At 39.3% G+C, this 16,248-nt stretch overlaps 1 protein-coding gene across 1 annotated transcript in view; it reads right to left on the bottom strand.

Annotated features, from left to right (window-relative positions):
* Positions 1-6,865, bottom strand: part of Sac1 (phosphatidylinositol-3-phosphatase SAC1) — a 677,000-nt gene extending 670,135 nt beyond the window's left edge. The window contains exon 1 of the mRNA XM_090383680.1: positions 6,680-6,865. Coding sequence (XP_090239806.1) covers positions 6,680-6,726 — 47 coding nt within the window. The 5' untranslated portion in view covers positions 6,727-6,865. The remainder of the gene's footprint in view (positions 1-6,679) is intronic.
* Between the last annotated feature and the right edge of the window lie 9,383 nt (positions 6,866-16,248).

Below are 16,248 nucleotides of genomic sequence, written 5' to 3'. Positions count from 1 at the left end.
CTTGAAAAACAAGCCTCTGGTCATGCTGAAATACAAACAGAACTTTTTTATTCTATTCACAACACAAATAACAACCACAACTAATTATACAGTGACTCAATATTTTTCTTAGGGGCTGGCAGGCTATGTGTTTTTACTGCAGAGTTAAGAAAAGTCAACATAAATTGAACTCCACCTACTTTTTCAGAAATTAATAATCCCCAGATGGTTTTCAAACCTCAAGATCAGGGGTTCAACTGAAGCAGTCATTTCTCGCAGTTGATTATGTGGGAGGCATTTCAGCATCCTAAATATCTTTGACTACTCATATACATATTATTTCATTTTTTTCAATCCCCCTCTCTCTCTCTAAAAGAGCCACCCATTATGGTGGGTATTGGTTATCAAAGCCTTTGCTGGATATGGGATTTAATATCAATACAAAGGATGTACACAAGACCTAATATTTAAAACTGTTATTCCATTTCAGTGTCGACCATCAGTGGTCGATAGAGAAATGGAATGTTTGATAATGAAATATCTTATTTCAACACGACTTGATCGGGTTAATAACGAAGTACAGGGGAAGTCCCCGGTATCCGAGTCCCAGCAGTTATGAGGCTTTGAAAATTAAAAGAATTAAAGTTTTTTTCCATTGAGAAAACTGACCAAGCTATTGAATATGTTTTGTAAGTATGATCTTCTTCATGATCGTGCAACAAAAGTTAAGCATGAAGTTAAAGACATAACTAAATGCTACAACACAATTTCATCTGAAAAAATACAGCAAAAAAAAAAAAAAAAACCACGAACTCCGGATTCATTCTTTATTCATACAATTGAAAAATAGTGTAACTTCAATAAACTTTACTTAACCTTACATTGTGCAACATATCATAATAAAAAATGTCTAATAAAATAATTCTCTCTCATTTTTCAGTTCCTTCATCCATTTTTTTTAATATGTACAAGTACATAATAAACATTACTATATAATATCGGTGTAGATATACACCATAGACAACTCTTAAAGAAAAACTACAGTAGTAGTGTGAAAGGCATTGTTTCATCTGTATCTCATATTGTGCTCATCCTTCACAAATTACCATGTATTGCACTACCTCAAATAAGTAACGCTTCACTTAGAGAAGACAATTGTTACTTATTCTCGGTGGGCACCGCTTGCAAAGTGGTATGGGATAAGATACTCTGTTATCCACATACCATCCCTATTAGACTTAGGAAAGCAAAAAGGTGTAGGAAAGTGATAGCAGCAGAGGAAGAGGAAGAAATACCGTCGAAAGAAGAAAGGAATAGTTACTTCCACTCACTGACTGAACTAAATCATTCACAAATCCTCCGAATAGGCAACGCTTCTCCATCCTTCACAATGAGTTACCATGTATTGCACTATCTCAAATAAGTAACGCTTCACTAATAGAGAAGACTGTTGTTACTTATTCTCGGTTGGTACCCACCCAGTCGGCACCATTTCAAAGCTAGTTGGCTTTTCACGTAACAATAAAAAGCCAACTAGCTTTGAAACGGTGCCATATGGGTGGGTGCCCACCAAGAATAAGTAACAACAGTGTTCTCTATTAGTGAAACGTTACTTATTCGAGATACTGCAATATATGGGCAACTCATTGTGAAGGATGAGCACAATGAGATACACATGAAATGATGCCTTTCACACTGCTGCTGTAGTTTTTCTGTGGTGGTGATGGTAGTAGTAATTGTGGCATATGATGCAAGAAACCAAGCGTATGAGCTTATGTAGCATCAGCCAAAAAAAAAAAAAAAAACAAATGTTTGTCCAGTTCCTCCTTAAATTTATTTAACCTATCAACTTCCACAACGACAGATGGAAGTTTGTTCCATCAATTAACCACCCGCTGGCTAAAGGCAAATTTCCGCACATCTATTCTACAGCTGTCTTTCCTCAATTTGAATTTATGATCCCTTAGGTTCGTAATCTGAACAAGTGGAAGAACCCCATTAGAATTCAGCGTGCTCAACCATTCAAGGCTTTATACATCTCAATCAGATCACTTCACAGGTGCCTAGTCTCCAGCTGCTGCAATTTGCAGAACTTAAGCCTCTCTTGGTAAGAGGATCCCTTCATTCCCCTCACCAATCTTGTTGCCCTTCTCTGTACACGCTCAAGCAAATCTACATCCTTCCTAAAATGACGCCTCCAGACCTATACACAGTACTCAAGGCATGGCCTGACCATTGCCTTATACAGAGGGACAATCACCTCCTTTTCCTTGCTAGCAAAATTCCTTTATATCATTGACAAAACCCCATGATCTGCTATGGCAGCCTGTCTGCATTGCTCAGAAAACTTCATATCTGACTGCACAATTATTCCCAGGTCTTTTTCATTTTCTACCACCCTAAGTGTAGTACCACACAGTTGGTATGTTCCTCTGGGGTTACTTCTACCCATATGCAGTACTTTGCATTTATCAATGTTAAACTTCAGTTGCCACTTCTCAGCCCATCTCCCCAAATTTTCTAGATCCTGTTGCAGTAGCACACTGCGATTAACAACCCTGCCAACCTTTGTATCATCTGCAAACTTCAACACTAAGCCTCATATACTTTCATCAATATCATTGAAAAATATACAAAACAACAGTGGACTCAACACTGAACCCTGTGGGAGTCCACTAATAACATTATCCACGAAGAGCAGCATCCATTGATTACCACCTTCTATCTTCTCCAACTCAACCATCCTTTTATCCATTGTAGCAACTTACCCTTAATACCATTCTGCTCTAATTTGTACAGTAGCCTTCCATGTGCAACAGTGTCAAAAACTTTCCTGAAATCCAAGTATATATCAAAATTATTTTTTTCATCCAGTTCCTTTGTAACCACATTATAATATCCAATAAAATTTGTCAGACAAGACTTTCTTCTAACAAACCCATGCTGTGTCTGAATTATTGTTGCAGTCTTGTTTGTTTGTTTGGTTTTTAGGAGCATTAGCAACTAAGGCCATATTGCTCCGGGAATATGCGGTGGTCATTCCCTTGACCTTTCCGCATCCTCCGTATTTGGTGGTGACGGGCTCGAACCCCGGTCTAATCAAGAAGCATGTGCTACGCACTGCTGCTCCTTCCCACCTGGCTACGGAGACGCCGCTTTGCAGTCTTGTCTAGATGATCCTGTAATGCATCTTTAACCAGTGACTCCATTATTTTACTCAGAACAGAAGTTAAACTAACTGTTCTGTAATTACTCTTGTCACCCTTTGATCCCCCCTTTGTGAATTGGAGATACAGTTACACATCTCCAGTCCGTGGGGACCTCCCATGAACCCAAGGATGCTCTCATAATTATGGCTAAGGGTTTGCTTAGTTCCTTTGCTGTCTCCTTTAACATAACTGGATAGATTCCAATCCACCTCAGGTGCCTTTCTTATGTTTAACTTCAACAATTTCTCCTGCACTTTGCTGTTATTACAAAATCATTAAGCACCCTGCTACAATTTGATAACCTTCTGGCATTTTCAATCCTTAATAACTCCTCATGTGTAAATGTAGATGCAAAATATTCATTCAGTTTGTTTGCTATCTGAGCAGGATCAACAGTTGAACCATCGACACCAAGTGTACCAATCAGATGTATCCCCTTCCTTTTAGAGTTTATATAAGTAAAGAAATCCTTGCTGTCTTTCTTAGCATCCTCTGCCAAAGATTCCTCGTATTCTGCCTTTGCCTGCCTAACCTCCTTTGTGACTTGATTACAAACTAGCTTATATCTGCCATAGGCTTCTGTGTCACCTGATAATTTATATGCACCCCATGCATTTTTCTTCTCTGCCACAAGTCTCAGTTCATTTGACAACTATTTAGGCCTAAACCGTGAACAATATTTTTTAAATAATTTTAAAACGTTTAGTAGCTACCATGATCGATTCCTTGAAAGCTTCCCACTTAGAATTTGCTGTTGGTATCATCAGTTGATCCCACTGTACAAAATTTAAAAACTGTCTGAGATGTATCTACCTCGATATTATTAGCATTAGCATTAGTAGAGGCATTTGATGCAAGAAAGCAAGCTTATGCAGCATCAGCCAAAAAAAAAAAAAAAAAAAAAAAAAGTAACATAAATAAATAAAAATAACCACTTCCACTTCACCCCTCTGTTCGTTCGAAATACCTGTCCAGCTGAGCCTTAAACTTATTTAGGCTATCAACTTCCACGACAAGGGATGGAAGTCTGTTCCACCCACCAACCACCCGCTGGCTAAAGGCAAATTTCCGCACATCTATCCTACATCTGTCTTTCCTCAATTTGAATTTATGCCCTCTCAGGTGATTTTTCTGAGCTAGAGGAAGAATCCCATCAGCATTGAGCATGCTCAAACCATTCAAGGCTTTGTACACCTCTATCAGATCACCCCGCTGGTGCCTAGTTTCCAGACACTGTAATTTGCAAAACTTAAGCCTTTCTTCGTAAGAGAACCCCTTTGTCCCATTCACCAATCTAGTTGCCCTTCTCTGTACTCGTTCCAGCAGCTCTACATCCTTCCTGAAATGAGGCCTCCAGGCCTGTATACAGTACTCTAGGTGTGGCCTGACCATTGCCTTATACAAGGGAATAATCACCTCCTTATCCCTGCTAGAAAAATTCCTATATATCATTGACAATACACCATGAGCTACTCTTGCAGCTCGTCTGCACTGCTCAGAGAACTTCATATCTGCCTGCACCACCACCCCCAGGTCCCTTTCATTCTCTACCACTGTCAGTGTAGTACCACAGAGTTGATACGTTGCTCTGGGGTTGCTGTTTCCCATATGTAGTACTTTACATTTGTCAATGTTAAACTTCATTTGCCACCTCGAAGCCCATCTGCTCAACCTTTCCAAATCCTGTTGCAGCAGCATAGTGTCAGTAGTGTCCTTGACAACCCTGCCAACCTTCGTATCGTCTGCAAACTTGGACATTAAGCCTGATATACCATCATCAATATCATTTATAAATACAGAAAACAATAAAGGCCCCAATACTGAACCCTGAGGGACTCCACTAATAACATTAGTCCACGATGAGCAGTGTCCATTGATTACCACTCTCTGTCTTCTCCCCCTCAACCACCCCTTTATCCATAGCAGCAACTTGCCTCCAATGCCACACTGCTCCAATTTGTGCAGCAGTCTTCCATGTGCAACAGTATCAAAAGCCTTTCTAAGATCCAAGTATATAATATCAAAGTTATTCCCTGCATCCAGTTCTTTTGTGACTGCATCATAGTATCCAATCAAATTGGTCAGGCAAGACTTCCCCTTAACAAAACCATGCTGTGTCCTAGCTATAACTGAAAGTCTTGTCTAGATGATCCTGCAGTGCTTCTTTCACCAGTGCCTCCATTAATTTTCCGGGAACAGAAGTTAAACTCACAGGTCTATAATTACTTGTGTCAGCCTTTGATCCCCCTTTGTGAATTGGGGTCACATTTGCACATCTCCAGTCAATGGGTACCTCCCCTGAGTCCAAGGAAGCTCTCATAATTATGGCTAAGGGTTTGCTTACCTCCTTTGCTGCCTCCTTTAATATAACTGGATAGATCCCATCCACCCCAGGTGCCTTTCTTGTGTTTATCTTCAACAATTTCTCCTCCACTTTGCTCTCAGTTATTACAAGATTCTCTAGCTTACTGCTAGAGTTGAATACACCTCTGGCATTCCCCTCGCTGAATAACTCCTCATGTGTGAATGTCGATGCAAAATATTCATTTAGTTTGTTAGCTACCCGAGCAGGGTCATCAACAGTTGACCCATCGATCTCAAGTGGACCAATCTGATTCATCCCCTTCCTTCTAGAGTTTACATAAGTAAAGAACTCTTTGCTGTTTTTCTTTGCATCCCTTGCCAAGATCTCTCGTAATCTGCCTTCGCCTGCCTAACCTCCTTTGTAACTTGGTTACAGATCAACTTGTATCTATCATAGGCGTCCGTGTCACGTGTTAATTTGTATGTATCCCATGCATTTTTCTTCTCTGCCATATGCCTCATTAGTTCATCTGACAACCATTTAGGCCTAAACCTTGAACAATATTTCTTAGTTGGTATGTAAAGCCTAGTAGCTTCCACGATAAGTTCTTTGAATGCTTCCCATTTTGAATTTGCTGTTGGCAATATCATCAGTTGATCCCACTGTATAGAATTTAAATACTGTCTCAGTCCATTGTAGTCGCCTTTACGAAAGCAACTACAATGGACTGAGACCTTAAACTCTTAAAATATTACGTCTAGTTTCATTTATTTAAATAATAAACATAACGAAAATTTGGTCCTCGTTTTAAGTGGAATTTTCTGGAACCAATTATCCTCGGATAACGAAGACACCCTGTTTTACGTGACACGGATGTGTGACGAACAGATTAGCGTTCCGGTAGTCGCACTTGTAATTCATCTTTACCCGATATATTCAAATTATTTTCAAGTGCATGCTTGTAGGCAGCATTCGATCAATTTCAACTTACTGGTTCACGCATAGTACTGAAGCTGGGCATATCATCACCACACTGACAAACAACGAATACCATGCTAATCATCGCCAGGAATATAGTGAATAATCTCATTATGTACTGTACACAGAATTCAGAATATAACCATTCAACATAAAATTTTTTTTTTTTTTACATTTCGTACTTAGATACAAACGATAATGCGCTTACAGTAAAAGATTCTCATAAACATCCACATAACCACTAATTGTTCCCATGACCACAAAAATAAACGCCGGGAGAACAAAACAAGAAAATCAACAATGAGCAGTTTTGCATCAGTCTTAACTTTCGCTCGCTAGACGGCGAATTAACCAATTGATGTCTGCAATACTGCCAACAGAGTACTTCTCTGTTATACTGCCGATATCAGATTGTACTGTACTGTACCATACTCGGAAAATCGTTAGAGGTTGCCCACCAGGGGCCTTTCATCCAATAATGTGGAAACTAGCACTAAAAGATGGCAACGTGGGAAATCCGAAAACGTAAATATGATAGGGTATGCCGAGTAGTGAAGCCAGTAAAGGCTGTTGCATGATTGCAGCTTGAAATAAGATAAGATCAGATGCAGTACGCATTGGGTGAGTGGTGCAAATTACCTATATTTGCTGTGTCCAAGACGAAAAGAAAGACACTGCTTCTTAAAGCAAAATTTATCTGTTCATAGGCATCCCGATGTGCAGAACGAGGGTACTAGCTTACAGTCTGTAAGAACTGTGAGGTATTAAGGGACACATTGGGACAGGCATCTAAATCCGTATACCCATCATCTATACATATATCTGAAAAGATTAAGCGGTTCATCAGTTTCATGAAGAGAATAACCAGAAAGGAGTGCGATATCAGAGGAAACCATTCTTCTCATTGTCTTGTTCCTCCCTATAATCATGAACGGATACAGACATGGCTCTCAATGCTCTTCAAACCCAGAGGCGGATTTAACGGCAGGCGCACCGGGCGCGCGCCCTGGGCCCGGACTTCTGAAGGGCCCATGCAAAACCCCAACAAATTAGTTGAGCATATTAGTTCAAAACTTTGTGATAATTATTATGCTATTATTAATTATATTACACATATATTATATTCAAATTTTATTGGAAATAAAACATTAATAGTATATAATATTTTTTATTTATTTAAAAAATTGGTTGACATGTATTTTTATTTTCCCTGTCTCTCTCTTTTTTTTAAGGGGCCCAATATTTTCTTCTGCGCCCGGAGCCTCAACAGACCTTAATCCGCTCCTGTTCAAACCATAATGTCCGAGAGGTTTTGTCTATCAGGCAAATGACGCAACAGTTATGCCGTATCAAACGGTATCGACAGAGGCACCAGGTCAACTCTCTCGTTTGCCGTTTAATCTTCATTTAGTATATAGGAATCTGAGCGGTAGCACAATGCTATCGTTAGCGTCCTCCCAACACCTGGGGGGAAAGGCCCAGGTTCGAAACCCATCGATGAGGCCAGAAATTTTTTAATCGGGTTTTTGAAATCCGTCGCTGAGTTAGTCGGTCTCGAGCGTAGATAGCAAGAATTTTCCCGAGAAACTGAGGTTTTTTCGTCAGGAAAACAAACAAATCGATCATAAAACACATGCAATTTAGAGAAACATTACATAAGTTGGTATATACCTCGTGTCCGTAGATTTACCGTTCGTAACTTACCGCCATAGTTATATGACAAGACGTGCACCCCGAAGTAGATAACGTAGGGTTTAACGGAAAACTAGATAGCGAGTATAGTAGTATCAATTAATCAGTAAAATTTACTAATTTTCTTAAATTTCATTGTCAATTAAATTGTACTTTTTTAACCAAATACATATAACGACTTAGTTTCTACAAACGTAACATATAAATTAATACATATAACTTGACAGGAGATAAGAAAGTCATACAACGTAAATCGGATATAATATTCGATACTGAAATGCATAAACAGTATAGTGTTAAAACTGCATTGGGATATAAGTTTAGGGCTATGTTTTGTATTGGAATTTTCTTTGAAATTGAATAGAAATAATATCTGAGCAGCAAAGGAAAAGGCTAAAATAATAGGAGTGCTATGGCTCAGGGATGAAATGAGGGGGACGGTTACCCTCTGATTCACACTTTTGAAATGCACTGCTTGTTTGAAGTTTTTGAAGCAAAACGAAAAGGGGACATAATATTGCCAAGGGCATTATTATGTCCTTTGCGCACACACAAAGACATAATATTGTCTTTGTGTGTGCGCAATGTAAGGAGAGTGAGGAAATCAGACGCCAACTCAGCGTTGTTATGGGCTTAAATGAGAGCTTGAAGGACAGGGTGGATGCCATCGATGAATTTAAATTAAAGGGCCAGTCAAGCTCTCAGCTTCCCATAACAATGTCAGTTTTCACTTGAACATCACGCAACACAGCAGCAACCCCCAAGACAGAATGCGCTGGTCCGAAAGGAACTAGCTGTTGTCGGTGGTTGTATACTTAGGGAAACGGAGAAATATTGTGAAAAAAAGGATGACTGCGTGCGTACCACAGTGCTTTCGTCACCGTCCTCCCCACACCGGGTGGAAAAGGGCCAGGGTTCGAATCCTGTCGATGACGCGACGAATGTTAATGGGCTTTTTTCACTCCGTGGCTGTGCTAGTCGGTCTCAAGCGTAGATAGCAAGGTTTTCTCCACAGAAACTGAGGTTTTTAAGTTCAGGAAAATCGACCGTAGAACACATGCAATTTACAGACACAAATACGAGTTAATGTATTCAATTACGGGCACCCCTAAAATAATAATTATTTTTTTGTGCAAAAGGGATAGGTGGAACAGAACCAGGTCCTAAAGGAACTAGCTGTTGTCGGTCTGCCAGGGGTAAAGGATGAAGACATTGTAGATCAGATATCATCCTTTAAGGGCACAAAGGGTGATATTGATGTAGACATTGCACAAATGATATTAAGAGTAGGAGACCGGCGGAATTACTTAACAAGTACAGGTCAATGTCGAAAGAAAGCCGTGAGATAGAGTTGAATTTGAAAGTGTTCGCAATTCTGCCCAGACAAAATAGAAGGGAGTATAGAATGAAAGCCTTGTCGATCAATTCGGCCCTGGAGATATTGTACAAGGCTCAAGGGGTAGAATTTTTTTCAGCCTGGTATGTGCTTGTTAACAAAAGAGACTGCTTTTATAGGGATGGGATACACTTAAACAGAAAGGGTGCAAGGATATTTGCTGATACAATCAAGGCAGAGTTAGGTGTGTCGGAAAACTGCTAGCTTGGGGGAATTACACGGACTAATAGATAGCAATAGCGGCTGGCAAAGGTAAATGTGATTCTTGCACTGCTTCTATTGAAATGCAATTTCAATAGAAGTTTAATTCACCTCTTGCTTTCCAGGCTGCTGAAATTGAGCAGGAGCCTGGAAAGCACGGCAATTGGGATTTCCAGGACTGCTGGGATCACATTCGAAAAAGTAAATACATGGGCTGTGTTAGGGTAATTAAGAGTAGTACAGGTGCATGTATACTTGCATGTACACCAATGCTAGGAGTATAGTTAATAAATTTGATGAGCTTGAAGTGCTAGTGAAGACATCAAAGGCAGATATTATCGGGATATCAGAAACGTGGTGTCACACAGACATAAGCAGTGCAGAATTGGAATTACGGGTGTACAATGTGTACAGAATGGATACACAGGAGAGGAAGGGAGGAGAGGTTATGCTGTTAGTTAAGAAACACAAAATCTAAGGAAATAGATCCAATTGATGTTGGTGGACAATGCAATGGTGGGTCTGTTTGTTGTGACATAAGCACTGAGAAAGGAAAAATGAGAGTAGGTGTGTGTGTGTGTTATAGGCCTAACGAATCTGATAAGTATAATGAGCTATTGTGCAGGCAAATAGAGTGGGCCAGTAAATCAGAGTGTCTTATAATGCGGGATTTTAATTTCCTAGAAATTTACTGGAATATCTGGGTTGGTTCCTCACATACTAGCAAGACCTTTGTGGATTTATTGGATGATTGTTTTCCACAGCAGCATGTTCCGGAGGAAAATAGAAGGTGTATTACTCTTCATCTGATTATCAGTAGTGATTCTTCATGCACTAAGAATCTGCAGATAGAGAAACCACTAGGTGGCAGTGATCAGAATGTGCTCAAGTGGGATTTACTCAGTGATTACTCAATGTGGTTGTTGTTGTTTGGGTTTTAGGAGCGTTAGCAACTAAGGCCATATTGCTACGGGAATATGCGGTGGTCATTCCCTTAACCTTTCCGCATCCTCCGTATTTGGTGGAGACGGGCTCGTACCCCGGTCTAATCAAGAAGCGTGTGCTACGCACTGCTGCTCCTTCCCACCTGGCTACGAAGGCGCTCGGGGTTTACTCAAAGAGGTTACTACTATCAGGGGTAAAGGGAAGATTTTTGCTTTTGTAAAGGTGACTACGGCGTTCTGAGACAGTATTTAAATTCTATATGGTGGGACCAACTGATGATGTTACCAACAGCAAATTCAAAATGGGAAGAATTCAAAGAAATAATCTTGGAAGCTACCAGGCTTTACATACCAACTAAAAATTATTGTTCAAGATTTAGGCCTAAATGGAGGTCAGATGATAAATTAGACATGTAGCAGTGAAGCAAAATGCATGGGATATATATAAATTAACAGGAGACACAGAAGCCTATGGAAGATATAACCTGGTCTGTAACCAAGTCACAAAGGAATTTAGGCGGGCAAAGGCAGATTACGAGAAATCTATGGCAAAGGATGCAAATAAAAACAGCAAAGTGTTCTTTACTTATGTGAACCCAGAAGGAAGGGAATAAATCAGATTGCTACACTTGATATCGATGGTTCAACTGTTGATGATCCTGTTCAGGTGGCTAACAAACTAAATGAGCATTTTGCATCTACATTCACACATGAGGACTTATTCAGGGAGGGTAATGCCAGAGGTGAATTAAACTCTGGAAGTGAGCTAGTTGATTTTGTAATAACTGAGAGGAAAGTGGGGGAGAAATTGTTGAAGATTAACATAAGAAAGGCACCTGGGGTGGATGGAAACTATCCAGTTATATTAAAGGAGTCAGCAAAGGAAGTACGCAAAACCTTAACCATAATTATGAGAGCTTCCTTCCTCAGAGCAGGTACCCATGGACTGGAAATGTGCAAATGTGACACCAATACGCAAAGGCAGATCAAAGACCGACACAAGTAATTATAGACTTGTTAGTTTAACTTCTTTTCCAGGTAAATTAATGGAGGCACTGGTTAAAGAAAAACTGCATGATCATCTAAACAAGACTTCAGTTATAGCTTGGACACAGCATGGTTTTGTTAAGGGAAAGTCTTACCTGACCAATCTGATTGAATTCTATGATCTGGTCACAAAGGAACTGGATTCACTGAATAACTTTGATAACATATATTTGGATCCTAGAAAGGCTTTTGATACTGTTGCACATGGAAGATTGCTGCACAAATTGGGGTAGTGTGGCATTGGAGGCAAATTTCTGCTATGGATAAAGGGATGATTGAGTGGGAAAAAACATAGAGTGGTAATCAACGGACACTGCTATTCATAGATTAATGTTAATAATCGAGTCCCTCAGGGTTCAATGTTTGGTCCATTGTTCTTTGCTGTATTCATTAATGATAATGATGAGGGTATTTTTTTGTTCTTTGCTGTATTCATTAATGATTATGATGAGGGTATATCAGACATAATGTCCAAGTTTACAGACGATACGAAGGTCGGCAAGATTGTTAATTAACCAAATGAGGGTAGGCTGCTGCAACGTGATCTATAAAAGTTGAGGCAGATAGGTTGAGAAGTGGCAACTGAAATTTAACATTGACAAATGTAAAGTACTACATATGGGAAACAATAACGTATCAACTGTGTGGTACTAAGCTGACTGTGGTAGAGAGCGCAAAGGACCTGTGGGTAATTGGGCAGGCAGATATGGCGTTTTCTGAGCAGTGTAGACGATCTGCAAGAGTAGCACATGTTGTCTTGTCAAAAATATACAGGAATTTTTCTAGCAAGGATAAGGAGGTGATTATCCCCTTGTAAAAAGCAATGGTCACGCCACACCTTGAGTAATGTATACAGGTCTGGAGGTCTCATTTTAAGAAGGATGTACAGCTGTTGGAACGAGTACAGAGAAGGGCAACAAGATTAATGAATGGAACGAAGGGTTGCTCTTACGAAGAGAGGCATATATTTGAAAATTACAGTGTCTGGAGACTAGTCACCTGCGAGGTGATCTGATTGAGTTGTATAAAGCCTTGAATGGTTTCAGCATGCTGATGGAATTCTTCCTCTTGCTCAGAATAATCGCCTGATAGGGAATAAATTCAAATTGAAGAAAGAACGTTGTAAGATAGACGTGTGGAAGATTGCCTTTAGCCAGCTTGTGGTTAATTGCTGAAACAAACTTCCATCTGTCGTCGTATAAGTTGATAGCTTAAACAGATTCAAGGCTGAACTAATGAACTATTTGGAGTGAGTGGATGGGTGAAATGAGAAGGATATGTGTTTTGGCTGACGCTATATAAGTTTGCTTTCTTGCATCATGTGCCCTTGCTAATTGTGCTAATGCTAACATAGAAGAAATTCTGGAAGGCACTGATATAAGAGTTCTTTTTTTTTTTTTTTTTTTTTTTTTTTAACGTATATAGGAAAGGACACACATCTTGTGAGTATGGATTTGGCACAACCAGAGTCCTGAGCTGGATATCACCATTGTTCTCTTTATTGTTGATTCCCTTCTGCTTTTCTCTCTCTCTCTCTCTCTCTCTCTCTCTCTCTCTCTCTCTCTCTCTCTCTCTCTCTCTCTCTCTCTCTCTCTCTCTCTCTCTCTCTCAAAATAACTCGGAATTTTTTTTTTTTTCGGCTGGTGCAGCACAAGCCTAAGCCTTCCTTGCACTACACCAATGAGCCTAAACATTATGACCAACTACCTAATATGATGTTGATCCTCCACGTGCAACCAAAACAGCTCGTACCCGACCAGGCATGGACGCTACAAGATTTCTAAATGTGTCTTGTGGTATCTGGTACCAACACATAACCAGCAGATCCTTTAACTCTGTGCTTGAGATGCCGCAGATCGGAACTGCTGTTCCAACACAAACCACAGCTGCTCGATGGGATTGATGTCTGTGGAATTTGGAGGCCAGAGCAATACTTGGAAGTCTTTCTCATGTTCCGCGAAACAGTCTCGAATAATCCGGGCGGTGTGGCATGGCGCCTTATCCTGCTGAAAGACGGCACCGCCAGAGGGGAAGACAGTTGCTATGAAAGGGTGTACCTGGTCAGCAATTATGTTTAGGTTTAGTTTAGTTTAGTTTATTTATAACTGTCTCTGGTGCCGCCCGGACTGATGTCCATCACCTATATTCATGTATCCAAGTGGAACATCCAACAAAAAAAAATAAATTTATATATATATATAAGTACTAGATATGATGGAAAAAATATCAGTTTGGTAAAGCAGTAGCAGTTTTTGGGTGAGATACGGTGCAATGTGTGGACGCCTTGTGCGTCAAACACCCGAGTATCAATACAGAACTATGTAATGCTAATGCATAATCTTATGCTTAGATGGCATTAATCGGTACTGATCTCAATAAACGATCTATAACAACAAAATTCATAAACAATCTCTCGCCTAATACTAATATATATAGTAGATAGACCAGTTATCCACCAGGGAGTAGTCACCACACGGGCAACTGCATCCCGGTGTTCGTCCCCGGGACGTGGGTCTGCTATACTGTCTGTATGATTTGTAAAATAATAAGAGGAATAATAATAAGACTGATGGATGCAAGCGTCTCGCGCTTCTAAGCTGCCCAAACCTGCCCAAAGAAAATAAATAAATAAAATAATAATAATAAATAAATTATTTATTATCCCCCCCCCCAAAAAAAAAAAACACCTTTCTTTAACGAGCCTGCAGGGAACAATCTCACTTCAGTAAATTCTACTGATGCCAGCAAACAAAGCAAAACTAAAAAAAAAAAAATCCCTTTACAAGCTCTCCAAAGAAAGAATACTCGCAAAGCACAGTACAGCATCAGAAATATTTAACTGACGCCAGCACAAAAAAAGAACACGAAACAAAACAACAACAAAAAAAAAAAAATAATAATAAAATACAGTCATGCGGTCGTACAAAAAACCTAATTTACACTAATCAAAATAGAGAGCTGCTTTCTTTTAAGAAATACGCTCCCATGAAATTCCTGGAATAGCTTAAACGGTTTTCATCAACCATTCTGTTTCAGTTCCCGTATTCAATGTATGCAAGGTAGCTCTTAATTTACTTCTAAATTCTTCATAAATTGGGCAATTATACAAAACATGATCCCAAGTCCCGTTGAACCTAAAGGAGCACAATTGATCTATATCCAGACCTAGATCACATAGTTTAGATTTTAATGAGCCATATCCCGTTAGCAAATAAGACACTTCCATAGTTGAGTAAAACCACTTATTCTTCTTACCCGGGTTAAAACTTACTTTTGGAATAAACAACCTGGTAACATAATCCAGTATTACTTGTGCTCCAACGGTTCTGCCCTATTTCATGAATGCCCTAAACGCTATATATAAATTTAACGGAAGGATGCCAGAAATTATCTGCATTGCATTTGTAGAGACGATTTTACATACTCTTAATATTGTTAACAACATCGATCTCTGAATTGAGTTAATCTTATTCCTAAATTTAATTACATTAATTAAATGATGTTTAAGTGGTTTTTTGTTGTTTGTTTTTGGGTCCGGGTGGCACCTAGGGAAATGCCCATCTCCACCTTGATCACCTGCGACAGTGCAAAACCTCTGTGAAACGGCCTGAAAAAAATGTGAGGCCTCTTTGTACTAGGGAGCAGCCAACACCCGGGCAGCTGCCAAAAAAAAAAAAAAAAACAATTCATCTGCCGTGCCGTGTCTTATGTCTGTTAATTGTGTGTGTTCTATGGTCGATTTGTCTATTTGCTGGACGAAAAGCACAGTTTCTGGGATAAAAAAAAACCTTGCTATCTACGTCTGAGACCGACTAACTCAGCCACGGAGTGAAAAAAGCCCATTAAAGTTCCTCTCGTCATCGACGCGATTCGAACCCGGGCTTTTTCCACCCGGTGTGGGGAGGACGGTGACGACACCACTGTGCAACCCACGCAGACCAACCCTGGGTAGCTGCCACCTAATGCTCGTCCCAAGCTCGAGGAGATAAGTCCGGGTACATTATTCACTCTCACTGCTCAGCACACTAAAATCCCGCACCCGCCAGATATAGTGCAATATCGGCGGGTGCCAGCAATCCCGCTCCCAGGTTGCCCATACCTGGGAACAACCAAAAAAATAAAATTAAATTAATTTAATTTTAAAAAAAAAATAATAATAATAATAATAATAATAATAACAAAAATCAAAATAAGATAAATAAATAAATCAATAATAATAATAAAATAAAAATAATAATAACAAAAATCAAAATCAAAATAATAATAACAAAAATCAAAATCAAAATAATAATAACAAAAATCAAAATCAAAATAATAATAACAAAAATCAAAATAAAATAAATATATAAATCAATAATAATTTAAAAAATAAAAATAAATAAATAGAAAATAATGATAAAAAAAATAAAAAACTAACTAGTGGCAAAATCAGTGTACAAAAGCTCGTTACTTCTGAGAAAACAGTACAGTTAATTTAAAACCGTTAAGTGGATTATA

This window comes from Mastigoproctus giganteus, chromosome 10, assembly GCF_048544385.1.
Source record: "Mastigoproctus giganteus isolate SK-2022 chromosome 10, ASM4854438v1, whole genome shotgun sequence".
In the NCBI taxonomy this organism is placed as follows: Eukaryota; Metazoa; Arthropoda; class Arachnida; order Uropygi; family Thelyphonidae; genus Mastigoproctus; species Mastigoproctus giganteus.
The sequence above is the reverse complement of the archived record's forward strand: the minus strand, read 5'-3'. Positions and strand labels throughout refer to the sequence as shown.